Here is an 18,238-nt window from a genome sequence, read left to right as displayed (position 1 = left end):
TCAGGCTCGCTGACTTGCTTGAAACATGTCAATTTATCAATTGTGTAGATCGATGCTTATGCTGTTGATCACTGGATTTTCTGGACCAGACTCGATTATTTACAGGCCGGCGCCATGTCTTGTTATCAAATAATAAACACATATGTCCCTTGCATTTTGTGGAACAAAAATAATTGGTTTCACATTTACCATGTGTCTATGCAACTTTCATGTTTATTTCGTCACTGAATTACCGAAAGCCATTGCATCATTCACCCATGCATACCTCCATATATTGATGTTGATGCAATGATTGGAGGTGTGTCTGGTTTTAACCAATCAGCACACAGCATGTGTTGCTCCGTCAACAAGTCTTGTGTATAGCGTATTCCTTTAAAGCCAACATCACTCTCACATTATAGTGATTCAGCCCGCCACTTCGTGTTTCTCACTGCACAGACAAACATTTGAGTGTCACCCTGTAAAATAACTATCTGTGATTTCGACTGACATATACTGATTCACAAACCACAGAAGTACTTCAGCACCAGCGATATCGTTGTAGTTTGTCTTATTTGAAACTGACCATTACCGGAAGTTGTTATTACGGAAAAGATGGCGGCCACGCGAGACACGTCTATCATCTGTGTGTTCGATGTCGATGGCACTCTCACTATGCCTCGACTTGTAAGTATGAAATGTCACGACTTTTCGTCTCATGTTTTGGAGTTATAAACTGTTGAACAATGAAATGTTTTGTTCTTAAAGTACTAGCTTCCTATATTCAGTGATGACAGGTGCCCGTTCAGAGAGCCGGTAAACTTCTTACAGTAACAGAGAATATAGGGTTCGGATGTGATGCAATGCGTCTCTGGGCACTTTGTCAGAGTTCACTGAAACTCACTGTTGACTGTAAATTTTTCAACATATAAATAATTTTTTCATTTAATTGATATTACGAACCGTTTCTTTATTGAGTATCGACAAACTTTACAACAGATTAAATTACAAGATTTTATTGAATGAATGATCTTACCATTCATTGACAATCTACCAAAAAAGAAGTTTAGAAGGAAAAATGTATCAATAAAAAAGTATGTCACTTTTTTACCAGTGCATCATTGAATTGCAAATTCACATCTGACAGTATTATATTCAGTTTTCCAACCTATAATTAGTCTGAAAATTAACATTTAAATTTGAAAGGAGATACAGAGGCATTTTCTGTGGAAAATGTAGATTTAATTCATTTAGGGTTATGGTATTACAATGAGTTTGTGAAGTTTTGAAATTAACAGGAATGTTAAATACGCATTTTAGCTTCACCATACCTAGCCGAGAGCCGCGATGCGGTCCTATACAGTCAAGACATGACTTGACTGTATAGGACCGCATCACCGCTCTCGGCTAGGCTACACCATACCATGCAACGTACAACAGCACAAAAAATGTCACATAACCTCTGGTAAAGCATGTCTCATGGAACATATGGCCATTTTCACTATTAAACCAACATGAAAATGTTTGAGTGTACTTTGTATAAGGTTAGCTTTCCTTTGGTTCATTTACAGTAGAGTTTGATAGTTTGTTTTACATATCCTATCTATTTCATTTCATATACCAGAACTACATGTCACTGTAAAACAGAGAGTGTTTTTTGCCAGAATAGAGCTGTTCATAACATGTTACCTGCACCCTTTGTATTAGGATCATTAGTTGTATGTTTTGTTACAACATGGAGATGTAAAGTTAAATAATCTGTGCCCAGGAACAATTTGTGTGTGTATTGTGTGCAATATTTTCCATCTAGTTTAAATGTACTTTATTTTATTTGTAATTGTAGAAAATCACTGAAGAAATGGATGCATTTATGGAGAAGCTGAAAACCAAGGTTGTTGTTGGCCTGGTGGGAGGATCTGACTTGCCCAAGATAACAGAACAGATGGGCGGGTCAGCTGATGGTGAGTTACGCGTGCTGGTCTCAGTCCCAGTCTGATGTCTGTATCCAGGCCTGACCTTGACACTGTATCAGTCCGAGTCTGATGTCTGTATCCAGGCCAGATCTTGACACTGTATCAGTCCCAGTCTGATGTCTGTATCCAGGCCAGACCTTGACACTGTATCAGTCCCAGTCTGATGTCTGTATCCAGGTCAGACCTTGACACTGTATCAGTCCCAGTCTGATGTCTGTATCCAGGCCAGATCTTGACACTGTATCAGTCCCAGTCTGATGTCTGTATCCAGGCCAGACCTTGACACTGTATCAGTCCCAGTCTGATGTCTGTATCCAGGCCAGACCTTGACACTGCATCAGTCCCAGTCTGATGTCTGTATCCAGGCCAGATCTTGACACTGTATCAGTCCCAGTCTGATGTCTGTATCCAGGCCAGATCTTGACACTGTATCAGTCCCAGTCTGATGTCTGTATCCAGGCCAGACCTTGACACTGTATCAGTCCAAGTCTGATGTCTGTATCCAGGCCAGACCTTGACACTGTATCAGTCCCAGTCTGATGTCTGTATCCAGGCCAGATCTTGACACTGTATCAGTCCCAGTCTGATGTCTGTATCCAGGCCAGACCTTGACACTGTATCAGTCCCAGTCTGATGTTTGTATCCAGGCCAGACCTTGACACTGCATCAGTCCCAGTCTGATGTCTGTATCCAGGCCAGATCTTGACACTGTATCAGTCCCAGTCTGATGTCTGTATCCAGGCCAGATCTTGACACTGTATCAGTCCCAGTCTGATGTCTGTATCCAGGTCAGATCTTGACACTGTATCAGTCCCAGTCTGATGTCTGTATCCAGGTCAGATCTTGACACTGTATCAGTCCCAGTCTGATGTCTGTATCCAGGCCAGACCTTGACACTGTATCAGTCCCAGTCTGATGTCTGTATCCAGGCCAGACCTTGACACTGTATCATTCCAAGTCTGATGTCTGTATCCAGGTCAGATCTTGACACTGTATCAGTCCCAGAGTGATGTCTGTATCCAGGCCAGATCTGATGTCTGTATCCAGGCCAGACCTTGAAAATGTATCAATCCAAGTCTGATGTCTGTATCCAGGCCAGACCTTGACACTGTATCAGTCCAAGTCTGATGTCTGTATCCAGGCCAGACCTTGACACTGTATCTGTCCCAGTCTGATGTCTGTATCCAGGTTAGATCTTGACACTGTATCAGTCCCAGTCTGATGTCTGTATCCAGGTCAGATCTTGACACTGTATCAGTCCAAGTCTGATGTCTGTATCCAGGCCAGACCTTGACACTGTATCAGTCCCAGTCTGATGTCTGTATCCAGGCCAGACCTTGACACTGTATCATTCCCAGTCTGATGTTTGTATCCAGGTCAGATCTTGACACTGTATCAGTCCCAGAGTGATGTCTGTATCCAGGCCAGATCTGATGTCTGTATCCAGGCCAAACCTTGACTCTGTATCATTTCAAATCTGATGTCTGTATCCAGGCCAGACCTTGACACTGTATCAATCCCAGTCTGATGTCTGTATCCAGGCCAGATCTTGACACTGTATCAGTCCCAGTCTGATGTCTGTATCCTGGCCAGACCATGACACTGTATCAGTCCTAGTCTGATGTCTGTATCCAGGCCAGACCTTGACACTGTATCAGTCCAAGTCTGATGTCTGTATCCTGGCCAGACCATGACACTGTATCAGTCCAAGTCTGATGTCTGTATCCAGGCCAGACCTTGACACTGTATCAGTCCAAGTCTGATGTCTGTATCCAGGCCAGACCTTGACACTGTATCAGTCCCAGTCTGATGTCTGTATCCAGGCCAGATCTTGACACTGTATCAATCCCAGTCTGATGTCTGTATCCAGGCCAGATCTTGACACTGTATCAGTCCAAGTCTGATGTCTGTATCCAGGCCAGACCTTGACACTGTATCAGTCCAAGTCTGATGTCTGTATCCAGGCCAGACCTTGACACTGTATCAGTCCAAGTCTGATGTCTGTATCCAGGCCAGACCTTGACACTGTATCAGTCCCAGTCTGATGTCTGTATCCAGGCCAGACCTTGACACTGTATCAGTCCAAGTCTGATGTCTGTATCCAGGCCAGACCTTGACACTGTATCAGTCCCAGTCTGATGTCTGTATCCAGGCCAGATCTTGACACTGTATCAGTCCCAGTCTGATGTCTGTATCCAGGCCAGATCTTGACACTGTATCAGTCCAAGTCTGATGTCTGTATCCAGGTCAGATCTTGACACTGTATCTGTCCAAGTCTGGTGTCTGTATCCAGGCCAGACCTTGACACTGTATCATGTGATAGCCAACCATGTATGGCATATCTACATACCTATATCACTCACAATAATGATTATCAACAGTGAGTTGTGCAGTGAGTTGGTGCAGGTTCTCTTGCCTCCATGGTCTGATAATGTCTCTTGTAAGAGTATTAATAGGAAGCTTGCATTCTTTGGGCATAGTAAGGTTTATTATCCCGGATGGACGGACGAGGAATTACATGCTGGGGAATATAGTCGTCGCCTCGTCCATCCATCCGTCCGTAATCATTTTGTTTCCGGAGCATAACTCCAAGACCGTTCGAAAGCTTCTTAATATCTTCAAAAACTTGGCAGATATGTTAGGCAGATCTTGAAGTGGTGCCTTTTGCTATGTGCAGATTTTTGTCATTTATGGTTTTCATGATTTCCATGGAAACGATTTGCACTAAGTCTAAAATCAAGCAGGACTTTAAGTATCTTTCAGATGATTTGTTCTTTCAAAGATGTGGGGGCCGGGGGGATATGTCATCTTCTGATGACTCTTGTTAATGCATTTCGTTATGTAAGGCTTGCCAGAATTTGAATTCTATCCTGGTATGACTGTTTAGTGATTGTCAACAGGCCACCCTTGTTGCCAGTATATATAACCATGTTAACCATGTGGATGTTATCTGGTTCCCCATGCCCATATTGCTCAAATTACTGGTCACTTATGTTCCATTTGGGAAGACATGTGCCTTGTACTTATGTCGATGTGAATGTGTTTCAGTGATCAAGAAGTTTGACTACCTCTTTGCTGAGAATGGTTTAGTTGCCTTTAAGAATGGAGATGAGATTGGGCAAGAGGTGGAGTAACTTTTGTTTTGTTTTAAATGATAAACTGTTTTCTAATAGATTACTTCAGCCTCTTAAAGATTTCTAAAGGAGATATTGACATATTGTTCGGGTACATGAACCCTTGAAGATCCGGGTTAGAATTGTCTTCAGCAACAAATCCTTATCTAAGAGGCATCTGATGGGATCAGGTGGTCAGGCTTGCTGACTTGGTTGACACATGTCATCATATCCCAGTTGTGTAGGTCAATGCTCATACTGTTGATCACTGGATTGTCTGGTCCAGACTCAGTTATTTACAGACCAACATCATATAGCTGGACTATTGCTGATTGCAGCGTTAAACAACAAACAAACAAACAAAAAATAAACAGAAACATTTAAATGGAAACTAGTCTTTTATGGGACTAAATGACTCGTTGATGTGATTGTCTCTTAATGTCCACCCCATAAGCAGGATGCTCAGTGTATTGTTGACCAGTTTGTAGTGTGTCCACCGATTGGTTTAACATCGCACTACATGTCACAATACACAAGCTGATGTTTGTCGTCTCTCATCGTGTGTGTAATCCAAACAATAATCTCTTTCAGGACATTCAAAAAGCAGTTGGAGATGAAAAGTTACAAAAGCTCATTAACTTCGCTCTACGATACATGTCCGATCTTGTATTGCCATGTAAAAGGTAATTGATACTGTTATCTCCATCAAGGATGGTTGGCAGTGGAAATGTCTTCAGCCGGGTCTCCTTACTTACCTCACTTTCATATAGTCATGCTCAGTCAGTGGTTTCTTTGGACTTGATAATTTAGGGTTATCTGGCACATGCTTCAAAATCTGGTCGGAATACATATACTTATAACGAACTAAAATTAGTGATCCCTTTGTGTTCCTTATACCTAATAGCCATAGTTTACTGTATTTGCAAAATATGACTGCACAATCATTATGTTGCATGTTACATAATTCAAAAGACTTATTGACATTATCTGTACATACAGATGACAACAGATCCTTGCACAGGTTAGATGACTGTTGCAGTGTGCGAAATAGCCACTAGCCTGCTAGCCCATGGCTAGTAAAAATCCAGTCGGGCCAGTAAATCTCCACAGTCACTGGCCCGACTGGCTTGTGAATTTTCATGGGGTCATTTTGTAAATATATCTCTCTCTCCGATTTGTTAAGTTATAATACACTTTTAAATCATGCAAGATTATGGCCTGATAAAAATGATGAAATCTGTGTCTTGCCGGCAATATCTCGTCTATATTTGTAGTCTTTTGTTCAGCTTCTGCATTAATTTCAGGTTAGTGAATAATTTTGTGGGCTAGTAACTTTCAGGCATAGCTAGCCCGACTGGCTAGCAAAATTTTGAAACTATTTCGCTCACTGGACTGTTGTCATAGTGACAGGTGCTGTGAGAGTGGTCACAGTAGGTATATGGAGAGATTACCTGTGCTGCAGCTGGATTTGTACAGTACAGAAATTATTGACCTTTCTCATCTTGCACGATTTACAGGAAGGCAGATGTTTCAGCTAAATGTATTTGGTTGATAGATTAGGTCAGATTAGTAAGGTCATACGGTTTTGTTTGACATGTTTGATGGATTCATTGATTTCAACTTTCATCTTTTTTTTCATTTCACTTACAAAACTCTCTGTTGTATTTGAATATATTTATAATTATTTAGCTTGACATTATGTATTTCCATGGTCCCTAGCATCAAACTAAACTCACACACTCATCCACTGTGTAGTGATATCTTTTTATGGTAATTTACTTACAAGTTTTAAACATAAATCTGTTATACATATCAAATGGATCATACGTATTGTACAGATCATATATACATACTGTACAGATCATACATATTATACAGATCATATATGCATACTGTACAGATCATACATATTATACAGATCATATATACATACTGTACAGATCATACATATTGTACAGATCATATATGCATACTGTACAGATCATACATATTGTACAGATCATATATGCATACTGTACAGATCATACATATTGTACAGATCATATATACATACTGTACAGATCATACATATTGTACAGATCATATGTGCATAGTGTACAGATCATACATATTGTACAGATCATATATAATACATACTGTACAGATCATACATATTATACAGATCATATGTGCATAGTGTACAGATCATACATATTGTACAGATCATATGTGCATAGTGTACAGATCATACATATTGTACAGATCATATATAATACATACTGTACAGATCATACATATTGTACAGATCATATGTGCATAGTGTACAGATCATACATATTGTACAGATCATATATAATACATACTGTACAGATCATACATATTGTACAGATCATATGTGCATACTGTACAGATCATACATATTGTACAGATCATATATACATACTGTACAGATCATACATATTGTACAGATCATATATAATACATACTGTACAGATCATACATATTGTACAGATCATATATACATACTGTACAGATCATACATATTATACAAGATCCTATATATACATATTGTATACATACTGTACAGATCACTGTACAGACATATTATACAGATCATATATGCATACTGTACAGATCCTATATATACATATTATATATACATACAGATCATACATATGTACAGATCATACATACTGTACAGATCATACAGATCAGATCATATATACATACTGTACAGATCATACATATTGTACAGATCATATATACATACTGTACAGATCATACATATTGTACAGATCATATATACATACTGTACAGATCATACATATTATACAGATCATATGTGCATACTGTACAGATCATACATATTGTACAGATCATATATAATACATACTGTACAGATCATACATATTATTGTACAGATCATATATAATACATACATATTGTACAGATCATACATATTGTACAGATCATATATATACATACTGTACAGATCATACATATTGTACAGATCATACATACATACTGTACAGATCATGTATACACATGTGCATTGTACAGATCATATATACAGACATACATATTGTACAGATCATACATATTGTACAGATCATATATACATACTGTACAGATCATACATATTGTACAGATCATATATACATACTGTACAGATCATACATATTGTACAGATCATATATACATACTGTACAGATCATACGTATTGTACAGATCATATATAATACATATTGTACAGATCATATATACATACTGTACAGATCATACATATTGTACAGATCCTATATAATACATATTGTACAGATCCTATATAATACATATTGTACAGATCATACATATTGTACAGATCCTATATAATACATATTGTACAGATCATACATATTGTACAGATCTATATATACATATTGTACAGATCATACATATTGTACAGATCATATATACATACTGTACAGATCCTATATACATACTCTACAGATCATACATATTGTACAGATCATATATACATACTGTACAGATCATACAAATTATACAGATCATATGTGCATACTGTACAGATCATACATATTGTACAGATCATATATAATATATACTGTACAGATCATACATATTATACAGATCATATGTGCATACTGTACAGATCATACATATTGTACAGATCATATATACATACTGTACAGATCATACATATTGTACAGATAATATATACATACTGTACAGATCATATATATTGTACAGATCATATATACATACTGTACAGATCATACGTATTGTACAGATCATATATAATACATATTGTACAGATCATACATATTGTACAGATCATACATATTGTACAGATCATATATACATACTGTACAGATCATACATATTGTACAGATCATATATATACATACTGTACAGATCATACATATTGTACAGATCATATATACATACTGTACAGATCATACATATTGTACAGATCATATATACATACTGTACAGATCATATATACATACTGTACAGATCATCATATGTACATACAGATACAGATCATACATATTGTACAGATCATACATATATACATGCTGTACAGATCATACGTATTGTACAGATCATATATAATACATATTGTACAGATCATATATACATACTGTACAGATCATACATATTGTACAGATCATATATACATACTGTACAGATCATACATATTGTACAGATCATATATACATACTGTACAGATCATACATATTGTACAGATCATATATACATACTGTACAGATCATACATATTGTACAGATCATATATACTGTACATCATATACATATTGTACAGATCATATATATTATACAGATCATATCATATACTGTACAGATCAGATCATACATATTGTACAGATCATATATACATACTGTACAGATCATACATATTATACAGATCATATATGCATACTGTACAGATCATACATATTGTACAGATCATATATACATACTGTACAGATCATACATATTGTACAGATCATATATAATACATATTGTACAGATCATATATACATACTGTACAGATCATACATATTGTACAGATCATATATACATACTGTACAGATCATACATATTGTACAGATCCTATATAATACATATTGTACAGATCATACATATTGTACAGATCATATATAATACATATTGTACAGATCATACGTATTGTACAGATCCTATATACATATTGTACAGATCATACATATTGTACAGATCATATATACATATTGTACAGATCATATATACATACTGTACAGATCATATATATATTGTACAGATCATATATACATACTGTACAGATCATATACATATTGTACAGATCATATATATATTGTACAGATCATACATATTGTACAGATCATATATACATACTGTACAGATCATACATATTGTACAGATCATATATAATACATACTGTACAGATCATACATATTGTACAGATCATATATACATGCTGTACAGATCATACGTATTGTACAGATCATATATAATACATATTGTACAGATCATATATACATACTGTACAGATCATACATATTGTACAGATCATATATACATACTGTACAGATCATACGTATTGTACAGATCCTATATACATACTGTACAGATCATACGTATTGTACAGATCATATATACATACTGTACAGATCATACGTATTGTACAGATCATATATACATACTGTACAGATCATACATATTGTACAGATCATATATACATACTGTAAAGATCATATATACATACTGTAGAGATCATATATACATACTGTACAGATCATACATACTGTACAGATCATATATACATACTGTACAGATCATATATACATACTGTACAGATCATATATACATACTGTACAGATCATATATACATACTGTACAGATCATACATAGACAAATCATACAGATATGGATCATACAATTGTACTGTGACAGTCCTGCCAAATACGTATCCTCCGCCTGCCTTGAGTATGGCTTGTGTAACGAGGGAAGTACTGTAATGGATGTACCTTGTATCTCCAGAGGAACGTTTGTGGAGTTTCGCAGCAGCATGATCAACCTGTGCCCAGTGGGCAGGAGCTGTTCCCAGGCTGAACGCCAACAGTTTGCCGAGTTCGACAAGGTGAGCAAGGCTGCACGAGTTATACAGTTACTCAGAGGACATTGTAGTCAATGCAATTCAATACTCCCAGGCATTTACCTGGATTGTCTGTTAGCCCGTTCATTCTGACGCTATGTGTGTAAGGGATGCAGTATTTTGTGCTCAATAAAACCTGGAGCCCCCAGTGCTCATATGTCAAGAGAATAATCATCAAAGCATCAGTAATAGGGATATTCAGAGAATTGTGAGCTATGAGAAGTTCTGGATCATGCCAAGAGGGGATTAACTTTGTAATTAGTGTTCTTTGATGAAGGATTGGTATCTATATTGACAATGACTAGTTATTTGTTCTGTAATTTTCATTGGACATGTATATTGCAAGTGATTTGATATGTTTCGATGATGGTCACTCATGGACATCTTGAATCAGTCAACAAAGGCACTTCGCTAAGCAGAGTTGTGTCCCTTAGGCATGCAAGATATATAGTGTGTGTTGGACACCTGGTTTGCTCAGATTGAGAGAGATGTTAAACTTACCTCCCACCCCATTCTTCCTACCTCCATGTGTAAACACTGGGGCTGTGTATCAGCAAATATATAGTATTGTAACATATAGGGATGCCATGATGCATCAATACATCGATGCATTGATACTTTTTCTCAGATGATACAAGTATCGATACATTCAAAACTGTATCGATATTTAGTTTTGAAAGTATCAGTTTAAATATGTTTATGTATCGTTTACATTTTGTAATTGTATCATGATTTTTTGTTATGAGAGTAAAAAATGATTATTTTTCATGCACAAAGATGGGAAATTAGAACTTTTTAATCTCTGAGTATAAAAAATGTTGATCTTTTCATGGACAATTATAAAATATGAAATATTAATGTTCAAAATGTAACTACATTAACACAATAATGCTGCTAAAATAGGTATCGTGATACATATCGATTCATGAAACTTAAGTATCGTGACATCCCTAGTAACATATTCCGATTCAGGCACCCATATTACGATGTATAGGGAGCTTAACTTTTTTAAAGTGAGTGACACTGATTGTACATGCAGATGCATTTGTCTCCATCTGCGGAACTAAAAATACCTCTTATGGTTGTCATATCAGCTATCTCAATACACTGTATTAGGTTTAATAGTTTGGAATTCTGGGGTTTTTTTATATAGAATTAAGAGTATGTGAAGTATGAAATCTTGTCAATTAGTTATGAAGGGAAACAAAAGTTGAAAATTTAAAGTCTGTTTAGATTACAACTTAAACCGAAGAGGTAATTATGAAACCTTGTAATACTTTTTTTAATTAATGTACCGGTTCTCAGAAAGTGTATTATTATACCAGTATACCAGTGCAGTTCCAGTAATCACAATACTTTTGTTCGACAGCAAAACAATGTCCGGCAGAAGTTTGTTGATGTTCTGAGGGAAGAGTTCAAGGACTCCGGCCTGGTGTTTGCCATTGGAGGCCAGATCAGTATCGATGTGTTCCCACAGGGCTGGGACAAGAGGTTCTGTCTGCAGTTCCTGGAGAAGGATAACTTTAGAGAAATTCACTTCTTTGGAGACAAGACAATGAAGGTACGTGCGTCATCATGCTGGTTTATCTACTTTCAGTATGTCAGTGTTACAAGGACATCCCCACAGTTTTGGGACTCCAGAAAGAACAAGTCTTCAGCAGCCTATGAATATCATGCACAGTGACGTAATGGACCAGTGGGCAGGCTTTGTGACTTATCGTGTGTCATTGTACCCCCATTGAGAGAATTGCTGTTCACAATACTGATCATTAGATTGTCTGGTCCAGACTTGATTATGTACATACTTCCATCCATTGGCAGGAATTTAGATTTGTGTTGAACAACAGACAAACAGCATTACAGATTATGTAAGGGAGCTCACTCTGTTCATCACAAATTAAGTCTAAATGTTGTGTGCTTGTATAATTCCTCTCCTTCTCCTTCTGCTCTTGATTAACAGTAGCCTGTATTGTGTTTCACTATTTTACATGGAAATGTTTATCATGTGATTGTTCTATATGTGAAAAATATCATGAATTTTGTTTTTTATTTTCAAGGGAGGTAATGACCACGAAATCTTCTCCGACCCCAGAACGATCGGTCACACTGTCACAAGCCCTGAAGACACAAGGAAGCAAGTGTCAGAACTTATATTTAAATGATGTATAGGTCATGTGTCTGTCATGTCTCATGATGTCATGGAAGTAATGTCATGTGTGGAAGTCAGGTGGGTTGAAAACAAAGCTATAGCACTGGGTTGTACATGTCCATGTAGGGAATACACCCTGGGGGTTGGAGATCTAATGGAAAACATGTCAACAATGTGTTAGTTGTAATATTTTCAGCAAGTCCAGTCTTGACAAAGCTGAAACATTTTTCACACACAAAAATTTTCACAAGTAAATCGATGCAATGAAATTAAGTATTAGGGCTTTTTTGAGATTGTAATAATGAATCTGAAAAGACACTATTTCGGGGGGACATTATTTATTGATGGGAAGGAATAAAGGGAACACAAGTTTAGCAAGTGAATGTTAAAGTCATTACTTTCAAACGATGTGTTAATGGTATTTATAAATGCTACGAGGAACTGGGAGCTAGTTGGCACCATTTCAACGGGACTGGTGCCCAGGTTTCTCCTTTAAAATGGCAGGTTCTCATGTTTAGTTATGAAGTCTATTATTACATGTAACATTGCCTCGATGCTGTTTATGGTAAAAGATGTATAACATGCCTGTATAAACATACTTGAAGTAGCATACATATGGGCAGAAAAACAGAAAAAATTCTTGTGAAAATAAGTTCTTTTTCAATCTGACAAAATACTGCCAATAGCCGAATATGCAGAGGTGTTAGCATTTGAAAGCAACCCTGCTGAGTTTTTGAAACTCTTGAGAAAAATTATTATGAGTGCTATGAAACCTTTCAGTTTAACTGATCAGGTATTATTTCTCTGTTGGTTCACTCATGACATTTATTGATATTTATTTTGCATTCTTTTGTTTTGTGTTTTTACGAAATGTGATAGTGTCTTTCTATTTCATTTTATCCTCAAATTTACATTTATTGAACAATCCATCAAGCATTTCATGAAGTGCATTATTAACAGATTATTTGTGTCATGAAATTTCCATGAAGATCTGTCCTTGATCCTCCAGCCAGATTACTGTAGAATGTCATGGGGGGGCTTGAGTTCGGTCATCGTCACTGTTCCAGGAATGTATATGTGCTTTTACTATATTGTTATGTTGTCTGCACAGACAGGCCACATGTGGGAAATAAAATGGTTGTTTCATAACCTTTGTCTGTCATTTATTGGTAGAGGAAATTACAAAACATTCATTTGGGAGTTAACCCCGTAGATGCTAGAGGGACGTATGTCCTTCCTCTTCCAATAAAACTTTTAATGTAATGTACATGTTTTCTGTCCAGGGGTCCCATAGAAACTACTAAAGCAAAAATCAAACCCATGAGTACACAAAGAGTTTATTGCACCTACAGTCTACCACTAGCTTGTTTGACTGTATATACAGATCATTACACTATAACATAAAATGTACGATCATTCAATAGGTAACAATTTAACATAAAACTTCATGAATTGGTCATTAATGATTTCTCCAGTATTGTGTTATTGTGATTCCTCTGAAAGCAGAATTTCAGTGCAATGTGTGAACACTGTCTATTATCACAAATTCTACATCAAATTATGAAGAAAAAGCAAATTATTTTGTAGATAAATAGATTTATTATAATAGGAATTTCCGCAAGTACATGGAGTAAGATGACAGCAACAAAACAGTACTTTTAGATTCACAAATCATCTACCATATACACTGAAACACTTACCGAATTCTAAGTTTTGTAATACATGGCAAACAGCCTATAAAACAAATTAGGTATTTAGGTTCAAGATAATCAAACAACAGAGTCATTGTACAGGTCAGAATCTCATTCAGTGTGTGAGAATGGACTTGTGCACACAAGAAAACATCTTTTCTGACTTTGAGCTATAGTTGATTATATATTTCCATTGTATGCCAGTATATATGAACAGGCTTAGACGTTCTCCACCCATCGTTTATCTGATCAATACTAAAAGAACAAAGATTACAATGTCAGCTTCTGTTTACAGTATAAGGTAACAAATGATTATAATGGCATTTCCCAGCAAACCACAGGCATCACAAACAAATGTCTTAACTGGTTCTTCCACACCCACTAAGTTAGTGAATTGGATTTAATACCACTTTCAACAATAGTCAAGTTATTTTACAGTGTGTTCCCTTAGGGAGGAAAGCCTGAGGTGATGTAGGTCTCCCGATATTTACCTCCTCGGTAAGAACCACATGCACGAAGAGCACCTATGGTGCTGGCAAACCAACAATATAATCGGGGCGAATTAAATCATAGGTTTCGGGCATCCCTTAGGGACACAAATCAGCACAGCGAATTGTGGCAGCTCAGATAACTGAGCCACTCAAGACCCTCCCTTAGTGACAAAACTGATCAATGAAAACTATAATGAACATGAAAGGCAAAATATATTACCACAAAATTTACTGTACTAACCGAAAAAATATAATCCTGATGGACACTATGATTGTCCCTTGTTTATATATTGAGCAATTATCTGTGTTCACAAGCCAGTAGTTAAGAAACACTTGTGCAGCTTATATTCTTCCGTACAAATAAAATTTGAAAATCTGTTTCATCAACCTGCTTACACCGACAACGCAATGGTGGTGGGATAAAGAACAAATCTGTAGAAGAACAAACAACTGTTTAGTCAGGAAAATGAGATGTTTTACTCCGATGTTATACCTTTCTCAGTTAAGATCTGACATCTCTCCCATAGGAGGTTGCATCAGGTGAACTTTCATTGGCCAGTTACCACTGAGCTTCTCGGTGTTAAAAGAAAACATTCGGAACAGTTTGAAAATATCTAAACTCAATGCATCAAAAACAAAAGCCAGAAAATAAAGCTGTGCTTCTGGATGCTGTAAACACCAAGTTGTTTCATACCAGGTCTTTTTATGTGTGTTTACTTCTGTTATTTCAAGATGGTAAAGAAACGAGGCAAAGGGATTACTCACTGGTTAGCATGCAGAATGCTTCCATGTATATGACCACAGATAAGCCGAATTTAGTGCAATAAAGTTACTTCTGGAGGTTTGGTCACAGATTTAACATTTTAAAGAAAAAGATCTCATTTTGAGCAGATCCGTGTCTACGTGGACAGAACAGAAAGTACGTCTTCAGTGAACTACACATTTACAGCATGCTGTCATGGACCAACAAAATGTAAACACAACACGACACATTGCCTAAAACATATCTAATAACTCTGTGACCACACAGTACGGATTTAAGAAAATACACTGACATGAATATTCACAAGGCCTTACTGTATTGTTCTGTGAAGCCTGGCAAAGTGAAGACACTTTTCTTGAATGTAATGCACTAAAAATGTGTATCACAAATAACTGCATTAAAGAAAGGAAAAGATTACTCAAGACTATGCCTATGATTTAAGAAGCTGTTGTGGCTACGGGGCTTCTAAATTCAGTTAGCCCTCAGGAATATTGTTTAGTCTAATGTACAATACATGGAGTTTTCTGACATGGAATAATGCACTGGGGTGAAAAAACAACAGTAGATTCAAATTACGCTATTTACACAAGAACTACCAAACACAATCATCATACATCGCATACTGTATAAATCTCCAACCATATGTAATAAACTTGTAGTGTAAGTAGTGTTGGAATTACCCTAACTGCTGCCATTGAGTGACTACAAGACGGGTTGCCATGCATAATGCCGGACAAGTCAGGCTACGTGTGTTACTATGGTTACATACAGACTGGTTGGTTAGGATGCAAAATGCATCCATAGCTTTGCTGATTCACATACCAAGGATGACATCTCTGGCTACCCGTGTTACCATGGTTACAGACTGTCTGGTTAGCATGCATAATGCATCCATGGCTGTGATGATCCACATACTGAGGATAACAAGTCAGGCTACCTGTGTTACCATGGTTACATAAAGACCGTCAAAATACCAAGGATGACATCTCAGGCTGCCATATGTTGCCACGGTTACAGACTGTCTGGTATAAGCATGCATAATGCATCCATGGCTGTGCTGATCAACATACCAAGGATGACAACTGGTTACATATAGACTAGTACTTGTACTACAAAGGACAAAGTTTGGGGACAGTGATTTTTTTCTTACCACCAGATCTCACTCATTTCTGTAATACAAACTGTTCAATGTAGGCCAAAACAGGATTGACTGTTTTTTGTTTATTGTTTAATGCCCCACTCAACAATGTCCCATTTATATGACAGTGGACTGTACATAACAAAGTGTGGACCAGACAATCCACTGATTGACATTATGAGCATTGCTCTACACAACTGGGACATTTATCACGTCACAAATTATGTGAAGTGACAATATTCAAGGCCAGTATCAGTCCCCTAATTCTGGGGTCTACATTGAAATGTGCTGTTTTAATGCCACATGGAACTGCAAAATTCTTTATAGAAGGATAACAGTTGGACATTTTTCAGTTTCTCGTTATTTCAGGTTATGAACATTTCTTTTCAGAATGCAAATAATACAATACTGACTACTATAAACAGCAAGGGAATAAATTTTGTATAATGTTCTTAAAGCAATACTATAACAATATCATGGCAGGAGGCATCAAGAATGGCTTCACACACCTGTGTGAGACTTCATTCCCTGGTGTACTCCCAGGGACCATCACAAACACAAGTAACTGCTATGGGAGGAGGTATGTGTGCCAGACATCTTGGCCATTCATATCCTCTAATCAAGACATTACTTATGAAAGACAATACCCTGAAGATCTACCACAAAACAAGACAGGGGGATGTTCTGCTAACAGATTTCAGACAAATTTGTGTACTTCTTGAAAAACATGTCAAAGTTCTGATGCCATAATGGCTATTCATTATGATTAGACAAAATATGTATGTACAATCATTCAACTACTGTCTCAGCTGACAGACATTGTGGTTAGATGTCATCACCTAGCAACCAGACGCTGCCCTTACATTCATGTCAGGGCTTCAAAGGAAACGGTAAATAATGAAGGAACAGAAGGCTTTTTGACATATTTTTATGGTGTTTCTTTCAAATAGGAACATCAGCGATTTTTCTTCAAGGAAACAAATATGTATTCTAACACAGGAAGTGACAGAGCTTATTTGAAATCTTCAATCAATATCTGCTCCAAGTGTACATTTCGGCAGTGACAAAGTGTGTGAAGAGCCAATAAGTCCACATCAGGTGTGAGATTAGTTCTGTTGGTGTCATAAAATTCCCGAATGGTACCATGCATTTGATCACCAAGTTTAACATGGGACTTACCCTGTGACGTATTAGACAAGTCAAAACCTACAAATGTCAAAACGGGAGTTCAGGTAATATTCAAAAATTATGTACATGTATAAAACTACAAGGTATAAATAGTGCTTAGAGACACCATTGAAACA

At 36.9% G+C, this 18,238-nt stretch overlaps 1 protein-coding gene and 1 long non-coding RNA gene across 2 annotated transcripts; both read left to right on the top strand.

The window, feature by feature from the left end:
• The first annotated feature begins 365 nt into the window (after positions 1–365).
• Positions 366–13,011, top strand: LOC124277998 (phosphomannomutase 2-like). Its single transcript, XM_046713726.1, has 7 exons — positions 366–666; positions 1,823–1,940; positions 5,001–5,077; positions 5,657–5,748; positions 10,588–10,687; positions 12,072–12,263; positions 12,760–13,011. The coding sequence occupies exons 1-7, from the start codon at positions 595–597 to the stop codon at positions 12,862–12,864; spliced, it is 756 nt and encodes a 251-aa protein (XP_046569682.1). The 5' UTR covers positions 366–594; the 3' UTR covers positions 12,865–13,011.
• A 1,714-nt stretch (positions 13,012–14,725) lies between these two features.
• LOC124278000 lies at positions 14,726–15,240 on the top strand. Its single transcript, XR_006898952.1, has 2 exons — positions 14,726–14,819; positions 14,994–15,240. It is a non-coding gene; the product is annotated as an uncharacterized LOC124278000 (long non-coding RNA).
• The last annotated feature ends 2,998 nt before the right edge of the window (positions 15,241–18,238 follow it).

Source organism: Haliotis rubra, unplaced genomic scaffold, assembly GCF_003918875.1.
Source record: "Haliotis rubra isolate DU_JTF1 unplaced genomic scaffold, ASM391887v1 Scf23, whole genome shotgun sequence".
In the NCBI taxonomy this organism is placed as follows: domain Eukaryota; kingdom Metazoa; phylum Mollusca; class Gastropoda; order Lepetellida; family Haliotidae; genus Haliotis; species Haliotis rubra.
The sequence above is the reverse complement of the archived record's forward strand: the minus strand, read 5'-3'. Positions and strand labels throughout refer to the sequence as shown.

Bases quoted from the DNA above. Each gene is read 5' to 3' on its own strand.
- LOC124277998 (XM_046713726.1), top strand. From the start codon at position 595: ATGGCGGCCACGCGAGACACGTCTATCATCTGTGTGTTCGATGTCGAT. The intron at 667-1,822 runs GTAAGTATGAAA...TTGTAATTGTAG, and splicing joins CTCTCACTATGCCTCGACTT to AAAATCACTGAAGAAATGGA. The intron at 5,078-5,656 runs GTGGAGTAACTT...AATCTCTTTCAG, and splicing joins GAGATGAGATTGGGCAAGAG to GACATTCAAAAAGCAGTTGG.